The sequence below is a fragment of the Nerophis lumbriciformis genome, linkage group LG02 (genome assembly GCF_033978685.3).
Source record: "Nerophis lumbriciformis linkage group LG02, RoL_Nlum_v2.1, whole genome shotgun sequence".
NCBI lineage: Eukaryota > Metazoa > Chordata > Actinopteri > Syngnathiformes > Syngnathidae > Nerophis > Nerophis lumbriciformis.
Genome location: NC_084549.2, coordinates 67,036,672 through 67,055,780, shown reverse-complemented (window position 1 = coordinate 67,055,780; position 19,109 = coordinate 67,036,672). Strand labels below are relative to the sequence as shown.

The 19,109-nt window shown below is 37.6% G+C and overlaps 2 protein-coding genes across 5 annotated transcripts in view; one reads left to right on the top strand and one right to left on the bottom strand.

Annotated features, from left to right (window-relative positions):
- Positions 1–1,750: 1,750 nt before the first annotated feature.
- LOC133610690 (glutamate dehydrogenase, mitochondrial-like) lies at positions 1,751–15,222 on the bottom strand. The gene is made up of 13 exons (XM_061967214.2): positions 14,498–15,222; positions 10,382–10,462; positions 10,258–10,313; positions 10,114–10,177; positions 9,944–10,038; positions 7,419–7,598; positions 6,002–6,139; positions 5,805–5,942; positions 2,702–2,782; positions 2,486–2,609; positions 2,323–2,414; positions 2,190–2,252; positions 1,751–2,109 (listed from the first exon to the last, which is right to left on the bottom strand). The coding sequence occupies exons 1-13, from the start codon at positions 14,886–14,888 to the stop codon at positions 1,990–1,992; spliced, it is 1,623 nt and encodes a 540-aa protein (XP_061823198.1). The 5' UTR covers positions 14,889–15,222; the 3' UTR covers positions 1,751–1,989.
- A 650-nt stretch (positions 15,223–15,872) lies between these two features.
- shld2 (shieldin complex subunit 2) overlaps positions 15,873–19,109 on the top strand; it is a 41,633-nt gene continuing 38,396 nt past the window's right edge. For 2 of the 4 annotated variants that reach the window (XR_009815912.1, XM_061967185.1), the window contains exons 1-2: positions 15,874–16,714; positions 18,909–19,069. Coding sequence is in view for 2 of the 4 variants with exons in the window: in XM_061967185.1 (XP_061823169.1) it covers positions 16,659–16,714; positions 18,909–19,069 (217 nt within the window). In the remaining 2 variants the exon portion in view is untranslated. Of the gene's footprint in view, positions 16,715–17,180; positions 17,319–18,908; positions 19,070–19,109 lie in introns of those variants that run through there. The other 2 variants (XR_009815913.2, XM_061967200.2) reach the window with 2 other exon arrangements.

The window sequence follows — 19,109 nt, the reverse complement described above, 5'->3', positions numbered from 1 at the left end:
TATATATATATATATATATATATATATATATATAATATTGACAAAATTCAGTGAACAAGTTATGTTATGTGCGACTATGTGTGTTGACTTTTTGTGCAGGTTGAATTGTTTTGTTTTCCTGCACCATGACTAAGAAAGGTTGTTTGGATTGGGTCATATAAAGTGTAGTCCAGAATGTACCCGGTTGGAGTTTCTCACATTGTCCACGAGATGGCGACAAATTACTTTTAATATGAAAACACCCCCGCAGGTTTGGACATCCCCGGTTTATCCATCCATCCATTTCTACCGCTTGTCCCTTTCGGTGTCGCGGGGGGTGCTGGAGCCTATCTCGGCTGCATTAGGGCGGAAGGCGATGTACACCCTGGACAAGTCGCCAACTCATCGTAGGGCCAGCTAAAAGTAAAAAATTAGTAAGTGTGGAGAGAGTGTTTTGCATTTTTTCCCATCATGCCTTGCAATGGATTTATATGGGTGTAATTTAAATGCTTCTATGGTGATGGGACTTTATATATATATATATATATATATATATATATATATATATATATATATATATATATATATATATATATATATATATATATACACACATATATATATATATATATATATAATATTGACAGAGTTCAGTGAACAGGTTGTGTTATGTGCAACTATGTGTTATGACTTTTTGTGCTGGTTGAATTTTTTTGTTTTCCTGCACCATGACTAAGAAAGGTTGTTTGGATTGGGTCATATAAGATGTAGTCCAGAAGATGTCCAGTCGGAGTTTCTCACATTGTCCACGAGATGGCGACAAATGACCACCTTTTAATATGAAAATACCCGCAGGTTTGGACAACCCCGGTTTATCCATCCATCCATCCATCAATTTTTCTACCGCTTGTCCCTTTCGGTGCCGCGGGGGGTGGAGCCTATCTCAGCTGTATTAGGGCGGAAGGCGGTGTACACCCTGGACAAGTCGCAACCTCATCGCAGGGCCAGCTAAAAAAGTAAAGAATGGGTAAGTGTGGAGAGTGTTTAGAATTTTTTCCCATCATGCCTTGCAATGGATCTATATGTGTGTAATTTCAATGCTTCTATGGTGATGGGACTTTGTCAATATTATATATATACATACATATATATATATATATATATATATATATATATATATATATATATATATATATATATATATATATATATATATATAAAGTTATACAAAGTTCAGTGAACAGGTTGTGTTATGGGTGACTAAGTGTGTTGACTTTTTGTGCTGGTTGAATTTTCCTGCACCATGACTAAGAAAGATTGTTTGGATTGGGTCATATAAAATGTAGTCCAGAAAATGTCCAGTCGGAGTTTCTCACATTGTCCACGAGATGGCGACAAATTACCACCTTTTAATATGAAAATACCCGCAGGTTTGGTCAACCCCGGTTTATCCATTCATCCACTTTCTACCGCTCGGCCCTTTCGGGGTCGCGGGTTTGGACAACCCTGGTTTATCCATCCATCCATTTTTCTACCGCTTGTCCCTTTCGGTGCCGCAGGGAGTGCTGAAGCCTATTTTAGCTGCATTCGGGCGGTAGGCGGGGTACACAAGTCGCCACCTCATCCCGGTTTAACAACTAGATATCCATCAAACGTTGCGCAAATGATTGGGACAAGTTTGGGGAGATTTGGACAAGGTGGGCGGGGCCAACGTCACACCAAGTAGAGTTTAGTCAAGTTATGTAAAAGATTGCAGCGCAAAACAAGCCACAAAGCTTCAGTCTTTTATTTTTCTGAATTGAAAAACAGCCGAGTGAATGAGTGTATCAAAAGGTAAACAATGACTGACTGAACGTCTAAGTGACCATCATGACAGACTGACAAACTTTCTTTCTTGCACACACACACACACACACACACACACACACACACACACACGCACGGATAAACGTACTGTAGCAGACAGAGCTGATGGAAAGCGGCGGCGTGGCGACCACGGACGACGACGGGCTACGTGAAGATGAGTCCGGCCTCGCTGTAAACCTTGAAGACTTTCTCGATGGCGTTGGCGTAGGCGGCGGTGCGCAGGTCCAAGCCCAGCTTGTACTTGTTGGCTGTTTGCATAATTTGCTGCCGGGGGGCGGAGATAAAAAAGGATTTAAAAGTCATGTGACACATGAGGTAAAAGGTCAGGAGGCGAGCGGGTTTACCCTGGCCGAGCGCTCCATGGTGAAGGCCAAGCCCGAGTGGACGATGTCCTTCTCAGAGGCCCCCTGCGGCGCAGCACAGCTATTACGGCACACGTGACCAGAAGGGGGCGGAGCAACGGCGTCATGTACTCACGGCGATCCGTGCTTGGAACTCTGAGGTGGGAACAACCGGAATGGCGCCGCCGTGTTTTCCAAACTTGCGCTCCAGACTCTCCTGCACCGACACTGCGGAGAGAAAAAGACATTGCCGTTTTCCTCCGCCGTCGCCCCGGGGAAAGTGGGCGGGGCTTACTCACTCAGCAGGTGGTAGTTGGAGTCGCGCTCGTATTTGAACGTCAGGCGTCCGTAGCTGACGTGGTTGAGGTTTTTCAGCCACTCGAAGTAGGAGACGGTCACGCCACCCGCGTTCAGGTACATGTCCTGCGCGGTGAGGGGGCGGAGCAAAGGTTAGCCGGGCGACGTCGCTTAACGGCAGTTGTGTGGTGCTTGTAAAGTGGGCGGAGTCAATGTACCGGGATGACCAAGATGTTTCTTTCCAGGAAGATTTTGTCGGCCTCGGGCGTGGTTGGACCGTTAGCGCCCTCCGCGATGATCTGTCCAAAGAAAGATGGCCGACACAAAACACACCCCCGGTTAAAAAGACGTCAATATCAATCAATCAATCAATCAATCAATCAATCCTAAATGGAAGCCTTTTCCGCCACTAATAAAAGAATACTGTAATTAGTATTAGTATATAAATTATGAGGTTAAAAAAAAAATCGAAATTATGAGATAAGTCATTAGATAAAAAGTTTAATTTATGAGATAAAAATTCCAAATTATGATTAAAAATTATAATTATGAGATAAAAATTATCACTATTATTAATTATAGAAATTATGATAGTCAAAATTTTGAAATATATTATAAGGTAAAATGTTAAAATTATGAGAAAGTCATTATGATAAAAAGTTTAATTTATGAGATAAAAAGTCAAAATTATGATTAAAAATTATAATTATGAGATACAAATTATCATTATTATTAATTATCAAAATTATGATAGTCCAAATTTTGAAATAAAAAGTCATAATTATGAGGTAAAATGTAAAAATTATGAGATAAGTCATTAGATAAAAAGTTTAATTTATGAGATAAAAAGTCAAAATTATGATTAAAAGTCATAATTATGAGATAAAATGTAAAAAATTATGAGAAAGTCATTATGATAAAAAGTTGAAATGAGATAAAGTCATAACTATAAGATAAAAAGATGAAATTATGAGATAAAAAGTCAAAATGATGATTAAAAAAGTCATAATTATGAGATAAAAAGTCAAAATGAAGAGATAAAAAGTAATAAATGAGATAAAAAGTCATAATTATGAGATAAAATGTCGAAATTATGAGAAAGTCATTATGATAAAAAGTTGAAATGAGATAAATAGTCATAACTATAAGACAAAAAGTTGAAATTATGAGATAAAAAGTCAAAATTATGATTACAAAATCATAATTATGAGACACAAATCTAAATTATGAGATAAGAAAGTCAAAATTTTTATATAAAAAGTCATAATTATGAGATAAAATGTCGAAATGATGAGATAGTCATGAGATAAAAAGTCAAAATGATGAGATAAAAAGTAATAAATGAGATAAAAAGTCATAATTATGAGATAAAATGTCGAAATTATGAGAAAGTCATTATGATAAAAAGTTGAAATGAGATAAATAGTCATAACTATTAGACAAAAAGTTGAAATTATGAGATAAAAAGTCAAAATTATGATTACAAAATCATAATTATGAGACACAAATCTAAATTAGGAGATAAAGTCAAAATTTTGAAGTAAAAAGTCATAATTATGACATAAAATGTCGAAATTATGAGATAGTCATGAGATAAAAAAGTCAAAATTATGAGATAAAAAGTAATAAATGAGATAAAAAGTCATAGTTATGAGACAAAATGTCGAAATTATGAGATAGTCATTATGAGGTAAACAGTCAAATTTATGAGATAAAAATTCATAACTATGAGATTAAAATTGAAATGATGAGGTAAGTCATAAGCTACAAAGTCAGAATTATGAGATAAAAAGTCAATTATGAGATACAAAATCGAAATTAAGAGATAAAAAGTCAACATTTTGAAATAAAAAGTCAGTTATGAGATAAAATGTTGAAATTATGAGAAAGTCATTATGATAAAAAGTTGAAATGAGATAAAAAGTCATAACTATAAGATAAAAAGTTGAAATTATGAGATAAAAAGTAAAATTATGATTAAAAAATTATAATTATGAGACACAAATCTAAATTTCGAGATAAGAAAGTCAAAATTTTGAAGTAAAAAGTCATAAATATGAGATAAAATGTCGAAATTATGAGATAGTCATGAGATAAAAAGTCAAAATTATGAGATAAAAAGTAATAAATGAGATAAAAAGTCAGTTATGTGATAAAATGTCAAAATTATGAGATAGTCATTATGGGATGAACAGTCAAATTTATGAGATACAAATTCATAACTATGAGATTAAAATCGAAATGATGAAGTCAATAAGCTACAAAGTCAAAATGATGAGATAAAAAGTCAATTATGAGATACAAAATCGAAATGATGAGATAAAAAGTCAGAATTATGAGAGAAAATTTCATTATTATGAGAGAAAAATCGAAATTCTGAGATCAAAAGTCAAAATTGATAAAAAATTATATTATGAGATAGTCAAAATTTTGAAATAAAAGTCATAATTATGAGATAAAATGTTGAAATTATGAGAAAGTCATTATGATAAAAAGTTGAAATTAGGAGATAAAAAAGTCTAAATTATGATTAAAAAATCATAATTATGAGATACAAATCTAAATTATGAGATAGGAATGTCAACATTTTGAAATAAAAAGTCATAATTATGAGATAAAATGTCAAAAATATGAGATAGTCATGAGATAAAAAGTCAAAATTATGAGATAAAAAGTAATAAATTAGATAAAAAGTCATAATTGTGAGATAAAATGTCAAAATTATGAGATAGTCATGAGATAGTCAAATTTATGAGATACAAATTCATAACTATGAGATTAAAATCGAAATGATGAGATAAGTCATAAGCTACAAAGTCAAAATTATGATAGAAAAATTCATAATTATGAGAGAAAAATCGAAATTATGAGATCAAAAGTCAAAATTGATTAAAAATTATCTTATGAGATAGTCAAAATTTTGAAATAAAAAGTCATAATTATGAGATAAAATGTCGAAATTATGAGAAAGTCATTATGATAAAAAGTTGAAATTATGAGATAAAAAGTCCAAATTATGATTAAAAAAACATTATTATGAGATATAAATCTAAATTATGAGATAAAGTCAAAATTTTGAAATAAAAAGTCATAATTATGAGATAAAATGTCGAAATTATGAGATAAAAAGTAATAAATGAGATAAACAGTCAAATTTATGAGATAAAAAGTCCAAATTATGAAAGAAAAATTCATAATTATGAGAGAAATTATGAGATAAGAAAGTCAAAAGTTGCAAGGCCGCGCATAATCTGTGTGAGTGGGCTCAATTGCCAGACGGAGGGACTGATCAAGCAACCGATCCGAGGTGCAGTGTGGCACCTTGGCCTTGATCTTGTGGGCGTTGCTCTTGGTCAGCTGCTTCTCGCTGGCGGCGGGAACCAGGATGTCACAGTCGGCCTCTAGGATGCTTCCATTGTACGGCGTGGAGTTGGGGAAGCCCACGATGGTCCCGTTGGCCTGGAGACAAGTGGACTTTGCCATAAACACAGCGTGGGTCTACCACAGGAAGTACAGACCAGTTTGTAGTCCTCCAGCTCTTTGGGATCGAGGCCTTCCGGGTTCCAGATGCTTCCGTCCCACTCTCCGATCCCGATGCACTTTGCTCCGAAGCGATGAAGATATCTCATGGAGTGGAGGCCCACGTTGCCAAAACCCTGAAGGGAGGGAAGGCATCAACTTGCAGGCTAATGCTAACTGTCGTCATGTCAGCCAGTGTTTTTCAACCTTTTTTGAGCCAAGGCACATTTTTTGCGTTGAAAAAATCCGGAGGCACACCACCAGCAGACATCATTAAAAAACTGAACTCAGTTGACAGTAAAAAGTCGTTTTCACAATTGTTGGATATGACTTTAAAGCATAACCAAGCATGCATCACTACAGCTCTTGTCTCAAAGTAGGTGTACTGTCACCACCTGTCACATCACGCCGTGACTTATTTGGAGTTTATTGCTGTTTTCCTGTGTGTAGTGTTTTAGTTCTTGTCTTGCGCTCCTATTTTAATGGCTTTTCCTCTTTTTTTGGTATTTCCCTGTAGCAGTTTCATGTTTTCCTTTGAGCGATATTTCCCGCATCTACTTTGTTTTAGCAATCAAGAAGATTTCAGTTGTGTTTATCCTTCTTTGTGGGGACATTGTTGATTGTCATGTCATGTTCGGATGTACTTTGTGGACGCCGTCTTTGCTCCACAGTAAGTCTTTGCTGTCGTCCAGCATTCTGTTTTTGTTTACTTTGCAGCCAGTTCAGTTTTAGTTTCGTTCTGCATAGCCTTCCCTAAGCTTCAATTACTTTTCTTAGAGCCACTCATCTTTTGTTTGTTTTTGGTTTAAGCATTAGATACCTTTTTACCTGCATGCTGCTTACCACTGTTTCCGACATCTACAAAGCATTTAGCTACCGGCTGCCACCTACTGATATGGAAGAGTATTACACGGTTACTCTGCCGAGCTCTAGACAGCACCAACACTCAACAACAACACATCATTTGCAGACTCTAATTACTGGTTTGCAAAAAATATTTTTAACCCAAATAGGTGTAATTAGATAATCTCCCACGGCACACCAGACTGTATCTCACGGCACAGTGGTTGAAAACACTGATGTAAGCTATGAAGTTTACGATTGTCTTAATGCAGTCAACCTTTCACTCATGGTGCGAATAAACTAGCACAAAAAGTCAACACACATGGTCACATGTAACACAACTTGCTCACTGAACTTTGTGGATATTACAAACAAAAATGTCCAAGCACAACACATAAATCAAAATTACACCCGTTTAAGTCCGCTGCAATGCATGATGGGAAAGATGCAAAACACTTTCTCCACACTTATCCATGTTTGGCGCATCTTAGCTGATTGATATTTCTGATTGATTACAAAACTTTGAACACGCCGCACTTAGGACACCCCTGTAACAAAGCCACAGTGTTCTACCTGGATAACGAAGGTCTTGTCCTGGAAGCCGGGACACATTCCCAGCATGCTCATGTATGCCGCCTCGTTGACAAAGTTCTCGATGCCGTGCAAAACTCCTCGTCCGGTGGCCGAGATCCGACCGTGGATCCCTCCCTGGCTGATGGGCTTCCCCGTGACACAGGCGTGAGCGTTGATGTCCTAAAACAGGCAGATATTTAAGTGTTTATTTTTGGTAACCAAGAAAATGCTTGGAACATTTCGTTGCGTGATCTGATAAGGTGTAAAACAAGGGCAACATTTTTCTGTCAAATTCTAAAGAACAAATACTTTTTTATTTCCAGCCTTTTGCAGGCCACATTAAGTTAAAGTTAAAGTGCCAATGATTGTCACACACACTAGGTGCAGCGAAATTATTCTCTACATTTGATCCATCACCCTTGATCACCCCCTGGGAGGTGAGGGGAGCAGTGAGCAGCAGCAGTGGCCACGCCCATTTTGGTGATTTAACCCCCTATTCCAACCCTTGATGCGGAGTACCAAGCAGGGAGGTAATGGGTCCCATTTTTAATAGTCTTTGGTATGACTCGGCCGGGGTTTGAACTCACAACCTACCGATCTCAGGGCGGACACTCTAACCACTAGGCCACTGAGTAGGTTAAAATTAAAATTAAAATTACAGAGGGCTACATTTAAATGATTTGGCAAGTCACATTAAAAAGATGTGACTGGCCACTTTAAAAAAATGTGACTACTGGCCACGTTAAAAAAAAACGTGGTTGGCCACATTAAAAAATGTGGTTGGCCACATTAAAAAATAGTTGTTCACATTAAAAAACGTGGTTGGCCACATTAAAAAACGTGGTTGGCCATATTAAAAATGTGGTTGGCCACAATAAAAAATGTGGTTGGTCACGATAAAAAATGTGGTTGGCCACGTTAAAAAATGTGGTTGGCCACATTAAAAAATGTGGTTGGCCACATTAAAAAATGTGGTTGGCCACATTAAAAAATGTGGTTGGCCACATTAAAAAATGTGGTTGGCCACATTAAAAAATGTGGTTGGCCACATAAAGTGGCGGACCACTTTAAATAATGGGGTCGACCACTTTAAATAATGTGACAGAGCACTTTAAATAATGTGGCGGACAACATAAAATGGCATGCCACATTAGTATTAAGTGCAATGCCACTTTAAAATGATGGGACGGACCACAATACAATGATGTAGCGAGCCACCCTATAATGATGTGGCAGGCCACATAAATGACATGGTGGACCACATCAAATGATGTGGCAGACCACATACATGGCATGTCGAGTTATATTAGAATAATGTGCCATGCCACTTTAAAATTGACATGGCAGATCACATAAAATGATTTGTCGGGCCAATTTAAAAATGTAAAAAGACGTGGCTAGCCGCATAAATGACATAGTGGACCATATAAAATGATGTGGCGGACCACATAAAATTACATCGCGAGACACAGTAGAATGGTGTGGCTTGCCACTTTAAAATTATGAGATGGGCCACAATACAATGATGTGGCGGGCCACAATAAAATGATATAGCGGGACCACGTAAAAAGATTTGGCGGGCCAATTTAAAAAGATGTGGCTGGCCACATAAATTATGTAGCTGACAACACTGAAATGACATGGTGGACCACTTAACATGATATGGCTGACCACATAAAGTTACATGGCGAGCCAGAGTAGCAATGATGTGGCAGGCCACAATAAAATGATATAGCGGCACCACGTAAAATGATTTGGCGGGCCACATTAAAAAGATGTAGCTGGCAATCCAAATGAAATGGTGGTCCACCTAAAATGACATGGCGGACCACGTTGAAATTGCATGATGAGCCACATTGGAATCATCTGGAATGCCACATTAAAATTATAGGACAGGCCACGATACAATGATATGGCGGGTTACAAGAAAATTATGTGGCCTGCCACATAAAAAGATTTTTCGGGCCACATTAAAATGATGTAGCGTGGCACAATACAATGATATGGCAGGCCACATAAAAGGTTTTGTCGGGCCACATTAGAATGATGTAGCGTGGCACAATACAATGATTTGGCAAGTCACAATAAAATTATGTGGCAGGCCACATAAAAGGATTTGTCGGGCCACATTAGAATGATGTAGCGTGGCACAATACAATGATATGGCAGGCCACGATAAAATTATGTGGCAGGCCACATTAGTATTATATAGCGTGCCACAAAATGTATGTAACGAGCCACTTAAAATGTTGTGGCGGGCCACATAAAAGCATTTGGCCGGCCACAGTAAAATGATGTGGCGGATCACATACATGTTGTCGTAGGCCACATTATAATGTGGTGGGTCATATTAAAAGGATTTGGCGAGACACAATACAATGACGTAGCGGGCCACAATAAAATGACGTGGTGGGCCAGATTTGGCCCCGGGGCCTTGAGTTTGACACCGGTGTCCGTCAGAAAGACCGAAACAAGCGAGACATGTTTTTACGTCCCAAACAAGTGATGTCCAGGCGTGGACTCACGTTGTGTCCCATTACGGTGGCGAAGGTGTCTGCGATCCAGGACATCTCCCTCTCTCCAGTGCCCATGTCTGGAGCAGGAACATCTATCCCGGGTCCTGCGAAAAGACAAAAGAGTCCCAAATATTTAGTCCTCCTCTTCTTGTACGTGTGGTGGGTCTTTTCCTACTGACCGATGAAACCTTTCTTGGCCAGCTCCACAGTGAACCTCCTGGTGATCTTCTCCATCTCGTTGTCCTGGAAACACATCACTGGTGACATAAAGTGCTCACGCCCGGTAGGACGCGGAAGAAGAACCGTGGTTGATGAGGACTTACGGAGTACTTCTTGGGGTCGATCTTGAGTCCAGCCTTGGCTCCACCAAAGGGGACATCTACAACACCGGCCATGACTTTTAAACCCATCCCATGCTGCCTTGGGCACTGACGTCTCTCTACTTACCGACCACGGCGCATTTGTACGTCATCAGCGACGCCAACGCTTTGACCTCGTCGATAGACACGTCCATACTGTATCGAATCCCTGGAACACACAAACAGTCACAAAGTGTCACTTCCTGTTTACATGAAAGGGTTGCCAAACCCAAATGTGCGCCCACAAGGCTGGAGGAAACCTGTGTCAAAAATGGAGGGCTGAGCCATGAAACAATATAAATGTATATCGCGATAGACGCGTAATCTATATCAATAAAAAATGTGTTCGATAAAACGTTCCATAATTTATATTTCTTGTTTGACTGAAGAAAGCGGTAAAAACGTTTTGGAAGTCAAATAAATATATATTCCGCAAGAAAAAAAAAATATTCGGAAGTTAAAAAAAATTAGTAAGTAAAAAAACGATTCGAAGTAAAAAAAAAAACATTTTCTGCAAGTAAAAAAATTATTCGGAAGTAAAGAACATTTTCTGCAAGCAAAAAAACAATTGGAAGTAAAAAAAAATGTATGCAAGTAAAAAATGATTGAAAGTAAAAAAAAAAAAACATTTTCTGCAAGTAAAAAAATTATTCGGAAGTAAAGAACATTTTCTGCAAGCAAAAAAACAATTGGAAGTGAAAAAAAAAATTCTTCAAGTAAAAAAAACGATTTGAAGTTATAAAAAAAAAAAATCCCCCCTGTCCCTTTAAGGGCTCTGTAAAAAACAAACATTTCAGAAGTATAAAAAAGAATAATTCTGCAAGTAAAAAATGATTCAGAAGTAAAAAAACAACAACACGAAAAATTATTCGGAAGTAAAGAACATTTTCTGCCACCAAGAAAACAATTGGAAGTAAAAAAAAACGATTGGAAGTTAAAAAAAAAAAAAAAAACATTTTCTGCAATTAAAAAAATTATTCGGAAGGAAAGAAAACACTTTTCTGCAAGTAAAAAACGATTTGAAGTAAAACAAAATTATAATTCTGCAAGGAAAAAATAAAAAATTTTAGAAGTAAAAAAATAAAAAAAATTCTGCAAGTAAAAAATGATTCGGAAATAAAGAAGACAATTTTCTGCAAGTAAAAAAAAACGATTGGAAGTGAAAAAAAAAAAAAAATTCTCCAAGTAAAAAAACAAACAAAAACAAAACATTTTATGTAAGTAAAAAAAAATTATTAGAAAATAACAAAAACAATTTTCTGCAGGTAAAAAAATGATTGGAAGTAAGGAAAAAATTATGCAGGTAAAAAAACGATTTGGAAGTAGAGAAAACAATCTTCGGGAAGTAAAAAAAATGATTGGAAGTAAAAAAAAATAATTTTGCAAGTAAAAAAAAACGATTGGAAGTATAAAAAAAAAGAACATTTGCCAAGTAAAAAAACGATTCGCAAGTAAATAATACAAATTCTGCAAGTTATATAATGATTCACAAACAATTTCCTGCAACTAAAACAATTTCCTTTAACTATAAAAACAATTCGCAAGTATAAAAATAATTTCTGAAAGTTAAAACTTATGGCAGTAATATTCCACCCTGCATGAGCCACACACTAGCATTAAGAGCACCCGTAATTTGCACCCACAGGTGATGTTGCTTGGTCAATGTAAGGCCGTCAGAGATACTGTTATTTGCGCATGGTGCCGCTTGCCAAAAATAACAAAGAAGCAGCAAAGGAAAGAAATGAAGAGAAGGGGGAAATTGAAACTTGAGCATGTTTCCACTCTCTTCTGTCTGCTGTTTTACTCCCCACCCTGCTCCTCCTTTGTTGTATTTGGCTGACGGCACCATGCGCAAATAACAGTAGCTCTGACGCACTTAAGTTGAATAAGCAGCACCACCTGTCGTTGCAGAGTACAAATTGCAGGTGCTCTGAGTGTAGGTGTGTAGATCTCGCAGGTGGAATATTATGAAAATTGTTATGTTTGCTTGCAAATGGTTGGGGTGTTTGAGAAGTTTTGCCAGTAATTTCACTCCATAGATATGCAATTACATTTATTACACACTAAAGTTTGATTTTAAAAGTAGAAAAAAAAGTTGTAATGGGGGCCCTAACTCTGCTAAGGGCCTCAATTTGGTCAAGGTGTGCTCAAAACACCTAAAACTTGTGACGAATGATAATCGACACATCTTTCTCATGCACACACACAGGACCAGAATGTCAACATTCCTGATCAGGGAGGAAACTTTACGTCAAACATTTAAACACGTACGCACACACACACACACACACACACACATTTTTGTATGTGTTACCTTCTTGAGACCTCCGAAAAATGCCTACCTCTTTAGGACCACCCTTTCTAGATATATAAAGATTTGTATTTACAACATTATTAATATATACATACTATGCAAATATAAAAAAGAAAAACTGTACATATGCGCAATATTATGATAAAAGTTGGAATTTTACTCAATAACAGTCGCGATTGTACAAAAAAAGATTAACATTTTGGCAATTTTATGAAAAGAGTCGTAATTTTTCTCGACAAAAGTCACAATTTTATTTAAAAAAAAGTTAGAAATTTTGGCAATATTATAATCATCGGAATTTTACTCAGCAAAATTATGACAAAAGTCATAATTTTATTTAAAAAATGTCACCATTTTACAAGAACAACAAAAACATTGGCAATATTGTGATAAGTCTGAATTTTATATGACAAATGACACCATTTTGCAGTAAAAAGTAATCATTTTACATTAAAAAAAAGTAATAATTTTACAAGAAAATATTGCAATATCACAGAAACAATATGAGAAATTGTTCCCAATTTTATACGGAAAAAGTCGCCACATTGTGAGAAAAATACTTATTTGAGTTAATTTTTCTTTAAAATGTTTTGTTGGTAATTGGTTTTTAATCTTCATTATTTACTTCAAGTTATTACAGTATGTATCAATATACATATTTATTTATTTATTTTAATTAATTTTGGCCAATGGGGGTACATTTCAATTTGTTACACACACTTGTTATTTCATATGTTGACCAGAGGGGCAGCACTTTTAAAACCAACACACAGCCAATTTGAAAAATGCCTCCTTTTTTTGGACCACCCTAATTTTGATAGATTTCACCCCCAGCTATGCAAATGGGACATTCTCTATTAGATGCAATGGTTTTCCGTATTGGGACCATGATGTCGGTCCTAACTTGTTCACCGGTCCTCATATGGAAGGTACATTTCCCTTGTTGATGTCTCAAGAAGGGTAGAAATACAACAACAACAACAACACACACACACACACACACATACTGGTTATAATTTGGAAGGGGGACCAAGTTTTTGATCATCACTTGTGGGGACCACCCTTTCTACAGGTTGTGGAGGCATAACAAAATTTAGGTAAAATGGCCACTGCCCAATTAGCTCATACACGTCTTTAAATCTCTGAATTGATTAAGTAATGTGCAGATCATTCTTACTGGTGACCCTGGGGAAAAAGAGTTAATATGGTTCATGAGGACCAAATTTAAATAATTTTGCATAATTCACACACATTTGTACATGACTACTGAGGACCATTTAAAAAAAAAAAAAAAAAAGTTCAAATTAGATGTTAGACATATTTACTTTTCAGTAAACATGTTTTATGGGCCAAAACTTAAAAATCACTTAGTCAGATCCATTCTGAAGTTGCCTATCATTTAAAAAGGTTTCCCTTCAGGGCAGTGGTGCCCAACCTTTTTGTAGCTGCGGACTGGTCAACGCTTGAAAATTTGTCCCAAAATTTGTCATAAAGAAATACAATCATGTGTGCTTACGGACTGTATCCCTGCAGACTGTATTGATCTATATTGATGTATAATGTATATATTGTGTTTTTTATGTTGATTTAATAAAAAATAAAAATAAAAATTTAATTTTTTTTTTTAATTTCTTGTGCCCGGTGGTTGGGGACCACTACTTAAGGGGACCTGTTTTTTTGTCCCCATACCGTCAGAGGTCCCCTAAAGGTGACCGTGTAAACACAGCGATGTCCCCATTAAGTAAACATTGCCAGAACACACACACACACACACACACACACACATACACGCACACACACACACACACACACACACGATGGCAAGGTCCATCCGAGTGGACAGTACCACGAATGTGTCCCCCACCCACCCGTCCTAAGCCCCATGCTGACCTCCCTTGCAGGGCGTCCTGTGCTGGCTGTGTTGAGCCCGGTAGCCCTCCACCACCTCCCACTCTCCGCTGTCTCTCTTGATGGGGAAGTTGACGCTCAGGACGTGATTGCACGGCTTGATGATCTTCAGGATCCCGCGGACTCGCTTCTGCTTGTTCTCGACACTTTCCCGGGTCTTCAGGTCCTCCACCAGCTTGTTCTCCACGATGGCGGCGCCGCGGTCGAAGAAGCCCTCCACCATGGTGAAGAAGTTGGGGTCGTCGTCCCGGTCCACGGCCGAGGAGTAGTCGCGGCACCGCAGCCGAGACGCGGACGCCGGGAGAACCGACCCAGCGGCGCCCAGACAGCCGCTCGTTCCCCGGGCGAGCAGCCCTACGAAGTTCCGGTACATTTTGGTGTTTTTTAAAGCTAGAAAAGTTCCAACAAGACGACGGGACAGAGCTAGAAAGTCAACACGGAAATGGAACCAAAGAACTCCTCCTCTTTTTCTTCCGTTTCTTCTTCCCGCTCCTCCTTTCTTCCTTTTCTTCCTCTTCTTCCTCCTTTCTGACCAACTTCACCTTCATCGACTCAACATCCAACACCTGGCTAATGTTAGCTTAGCATTAGCTTCCAACGCTAACTTTGATACACACCTGTGTGCATCTTGTGGCTAACTTTAGCATCAAACTCTTTGCGTCGTTACGTCATTCTGTGCGGCGTAACTTTGAACTTAAAACTCTGAATTCTGAGAGTATGGTAACGTTGGCGTTCTCAGTAGACTAGCTTTAATCGTAGCACCGAATTATGTACTCGAAGCTGCAGACTTCGGCGCTACAGTTAGCTTAGCTTAGCCTAGCTTGGCTGTAGCCCTGTTGCTAGGCAACAGAACTTAAATGACAGTAGCAAGCAACAAATTTAATTTTTCCAAGATAAGTACATTTTTCAATACATTGTCATGCTAAGTCAACGACATAACCATTAGGGATGTGAATCTTACACCAACTTACGATTCAATTTGATCCCTATTATTCGATTCAGAATCTATTCTCAATTCAAAACGATTTTCACAATATATTATTTGACATATAGATGGGTATAAATAATTGGTAATAATAAATAATAATCTCAATAGCTTAGCTGTAGCACGGAAGTCTGTAGCAAGTAGCATTTTTGTTGAAAATGTCTTTTCACATTTACGATAAATTGTCACGACTTAAATGACAGTAACGAACAACAAAAGTTTTTTGTTTCATAGATAAGTAAGTTTTTTACTACAATGTCATGCAACTACGTAACTATTAAATATTTAATTTACGATTCAATTTGTTCCAATCTATTCTCAATTCAAAACCATTTTCACAATATATTATTGGGAATATAAATGATGATAGAACATTTTGAAAATATGGTAACATTAGCGTTCTCAGTAAGATAGCCGTAGCACTGAAGTCTATAGCTTTGAGTAGCATTCATGTTGAAAACGTCACTAGTATAAGTGACAGCAACGAACAACAAATTGTTTTTTTTCGAAGATAAGTAAATTTTTCAATACATTGTCATGCTAAGTCAACTACGAAATCACTACGGATGTGAATCTTACACCAACTCACGATTCAAATTCGATTCCTATTTTTGGGGTGATGATTCGATTCAGAGTCTATTCTCAATTCAAAACAATTTTCCCAATATTTTGTTCGGCATATAAAAGGTAAAATAATTCAGAGAGTATGATAACATTAACGTTCTCAGTAGCTTATCTGCAACACTGAAGTCGGTAGCTTTGAGTAGCATTTTTGTTGAAAACGTCATTTCACATTTACGATAAATGTTGTCAAGTGTAACACGACTTAAGTGACAGTAACGAACAACAAAAGTTGTTTTTTTCATAGATAAGTGACATTTTTAATACAATGTCATGCTAAGTCAACTACGTAACTATTAAAGGTGTGAATCTTACAACAACTCATGATTCAATTGGTTTCCAATTCTTGGTGGACGATTTGATTCAGTATCTATTCTCAATACAAAACAATTTTCACAATATATTATTGGGCATATAAATGATAATAATTTTTTTGAGAAAATATGGTAATATTAGTGGTCCCAGTAACCTAGCTGTAGCACTGAAGTCTGTAGCTTCGAGTAGTATTCATGTTGAAAACGTCACGTCATATTTACGATGAATGTTGTCAAGTATAACACGACTCGAATGACAGCAACAAACAACAAATTGAGGTTTGTTTTCAAAGATAAGTATTTTTTAATATGTTGTCATGCTAAGTCAACTACGTAGCCATGAGGGATGTGAATCTTACACCAACTATTGATTCGATTCAGAGTCTATTCTCAATTCAAAACAATTTTCCCAATATTTTGTTCGGCATATAAAAGGTAAAAGAATTGTGAGAGTATGATAACGTTAGCATTCTCAGTAGCTTGGCTGTAGCACTGAAGTCGGTAGCTTTGAGTAGCATTTTTGTTGAAAACATAATTTTATATTTACGATGAATGTTGTCAAGTATAACACGACTTAAATGACAGCAACAAAAAACAAATGGAGTTTTTTTCGAAGACAAGTACATTTTTCAATACATTGTCATGCTAAGTCAACTACGTAACCATTAGGGATGTGAATCTTACACCAACTAACGATTCAATTCTATTACAATTCTTGGGGGACGATTCAATTCAGAATCTATTCTCAATTCAAAACGAAACTAAGGTTTTAGGCATTGTTTTCTCTAAACGCGTACATTTGTCTAAATATGGCTTAGGACATGCATTATTGTGGGTTTCCTGCACGTCGCCTTCGTCACTAAAGGAGAAATATAATCTGCGGGTGAGAATCCCTCTGACATTTTCAAGTATGTTTATTTATTTTTGAGCGGTCAGCTTGAAGCGTCCCTCTGTCTCCGACTCCCTCGTCGTCATGTGACATGAGTTTTGTGTCTGTTATGATTTTTCTTACTTAGTTTTGATGACCCGCCTTATCTTGCCTCTGATTGGCCAGTCTGTCATGTTTCATACCGTACAATCATGGATGTTCTCCGTATATATGGATGTTCTCGTTCATCCAGGCCGTTGTATTTTCTCCGTATTGTTTTTTTTGGGCCTGGATTCGCAGTCCGTTTTCTCTCTTTATAGTTTGTAGCTTTGATGTAAGCTACCTCGCTACATGGGTCTAAAAGTAGCTGAGCTACCGGAAAAGCTACGTGTTAAAGAAGTAGCTAAGCTACCGGAAAATGTAGGTAAGCTACGTAGCTTAGCTACATGTAGCTTGTTACTGCCCATCACTGCGTATAAGCAAAGATGACCTCCAAATCGTCTTTTTAAGAATCGATTCTTATGCATTGTGAATCGATTAGGGATTGTAATATAAAAAAAATTGCGATTGAAATGTGTATTGATTTTTCCAACACCCCTGTAGCCATGTCATTCATTGATTGTTAAAAACTAGAGATGTCCGATAATGGCTTTTTTGCCAATATCCGATAATCCGATATTGTCCAACTCTTAATTACCGATTCCGATATCAACCGATACCGATATATACAGTCGTGGAATTTAAACATTATTGTGCCTAATTTTGTTGTGATGCCCCGCTGGATGCATAAAAACAATGTAACAAGGTTTTCCAAAATAAATCAACTCAAGTTATGGAAAAAAATGCCAACATGGCACTGCCATATTCATCATTGAAGTCAGAAAGTGCATAATTTTTTTTAACATGCCTCAAAACAGCAGCTTGGAATTTGGGACATGCGCTCCCTGAGACAGCGTGGGGGGTTGGGGGGTTGAAGTGGGCGGGGTTGAGGTGGGTAGAGGGTAGCGGGGGGTGTCATTTGTTGTGTCCCGGAAGAGTTAGTGCTGCATGGGGTTCTGGGTATTTGTTCTGTTGTGTTTATGTTGTGTTACAGTGCGGATGTTCTCCCGAAATGTGTTTGTCATTCTTGTTTGGTGTGGGTTCACTGTGTGGTGCATATTTTTAACCGTGTTAAAGTTGTTTATACGGCCACCCTCAGTGTGACCTGTATGGCTGTTGACCAAGTATGGTATTCACTTGTGTGTGTGGAAAAACAGTAGATATTATGTGACTGGGCCGGCACTATTGGCGCTCTGTACTTCTCCCTACGTCCATGTACACAGTGGCGTTTTAAAAAGTCATACATTTTACTTTTTGAAACCGATACCGATGATTTTGAAACCGATACCGATAATTTCCGATATTACATTTTAAAGCATTTATCGGCCGATAACATCGGCAGTCCGATATTATCGGACATCTCTATTAAAAACCCTTGTTAGAAGTAGTCACAACCTTTAGTTATATAATTTATGAGTCATTTCTGGATTGAATTTAAACTTTACAAGTGTGGCTGTGTGTTGTTCCTGTGGATGTCAATAAACTTCCACAACTTTCTCCTCTCAGCATGTGCGAGCGGCCAAAGATTCACGTCTTCCTGGGGGCCCCTCCCTCCACGCCTGGCCCCGCCTCGGTCTCTGACTGCGGTATGGAGAGGGGCGGGGGACCATCCGGCCGCTGGCGACACCTGGAGCTCACCTGGCGGGAAGGGCGGCTCCTCCCTGCAGGTGAGGCGCTCTGAGACACTTCACGTTATATTCCCGGTAG

Bases quoted from the DNA above. Each gene is read 5' to 3' on its own strand.
- LOC133610690 (XM_061967214.2), bottom strand. From the start codon at position 14,888: ATGTACCGGAACTTCGTAGGGCTGCTCGCCCGGGGAACGAGCGGCTGT. The intron at 7,599-9,943 runs GTGAGTCCACGC...TGCCTGTTTTAG, and splicing joins CCACCGTAATGGGACACAAC to GACATCAACGCTCACGCCTG. The intron at 2,783-5,804 runs GTGCCACACTGC...TTCTTTGGACAG, and splicing joins CCCACAAGATCAAGGCCAAG to ATCATCGCGGAGGGCGCTAA.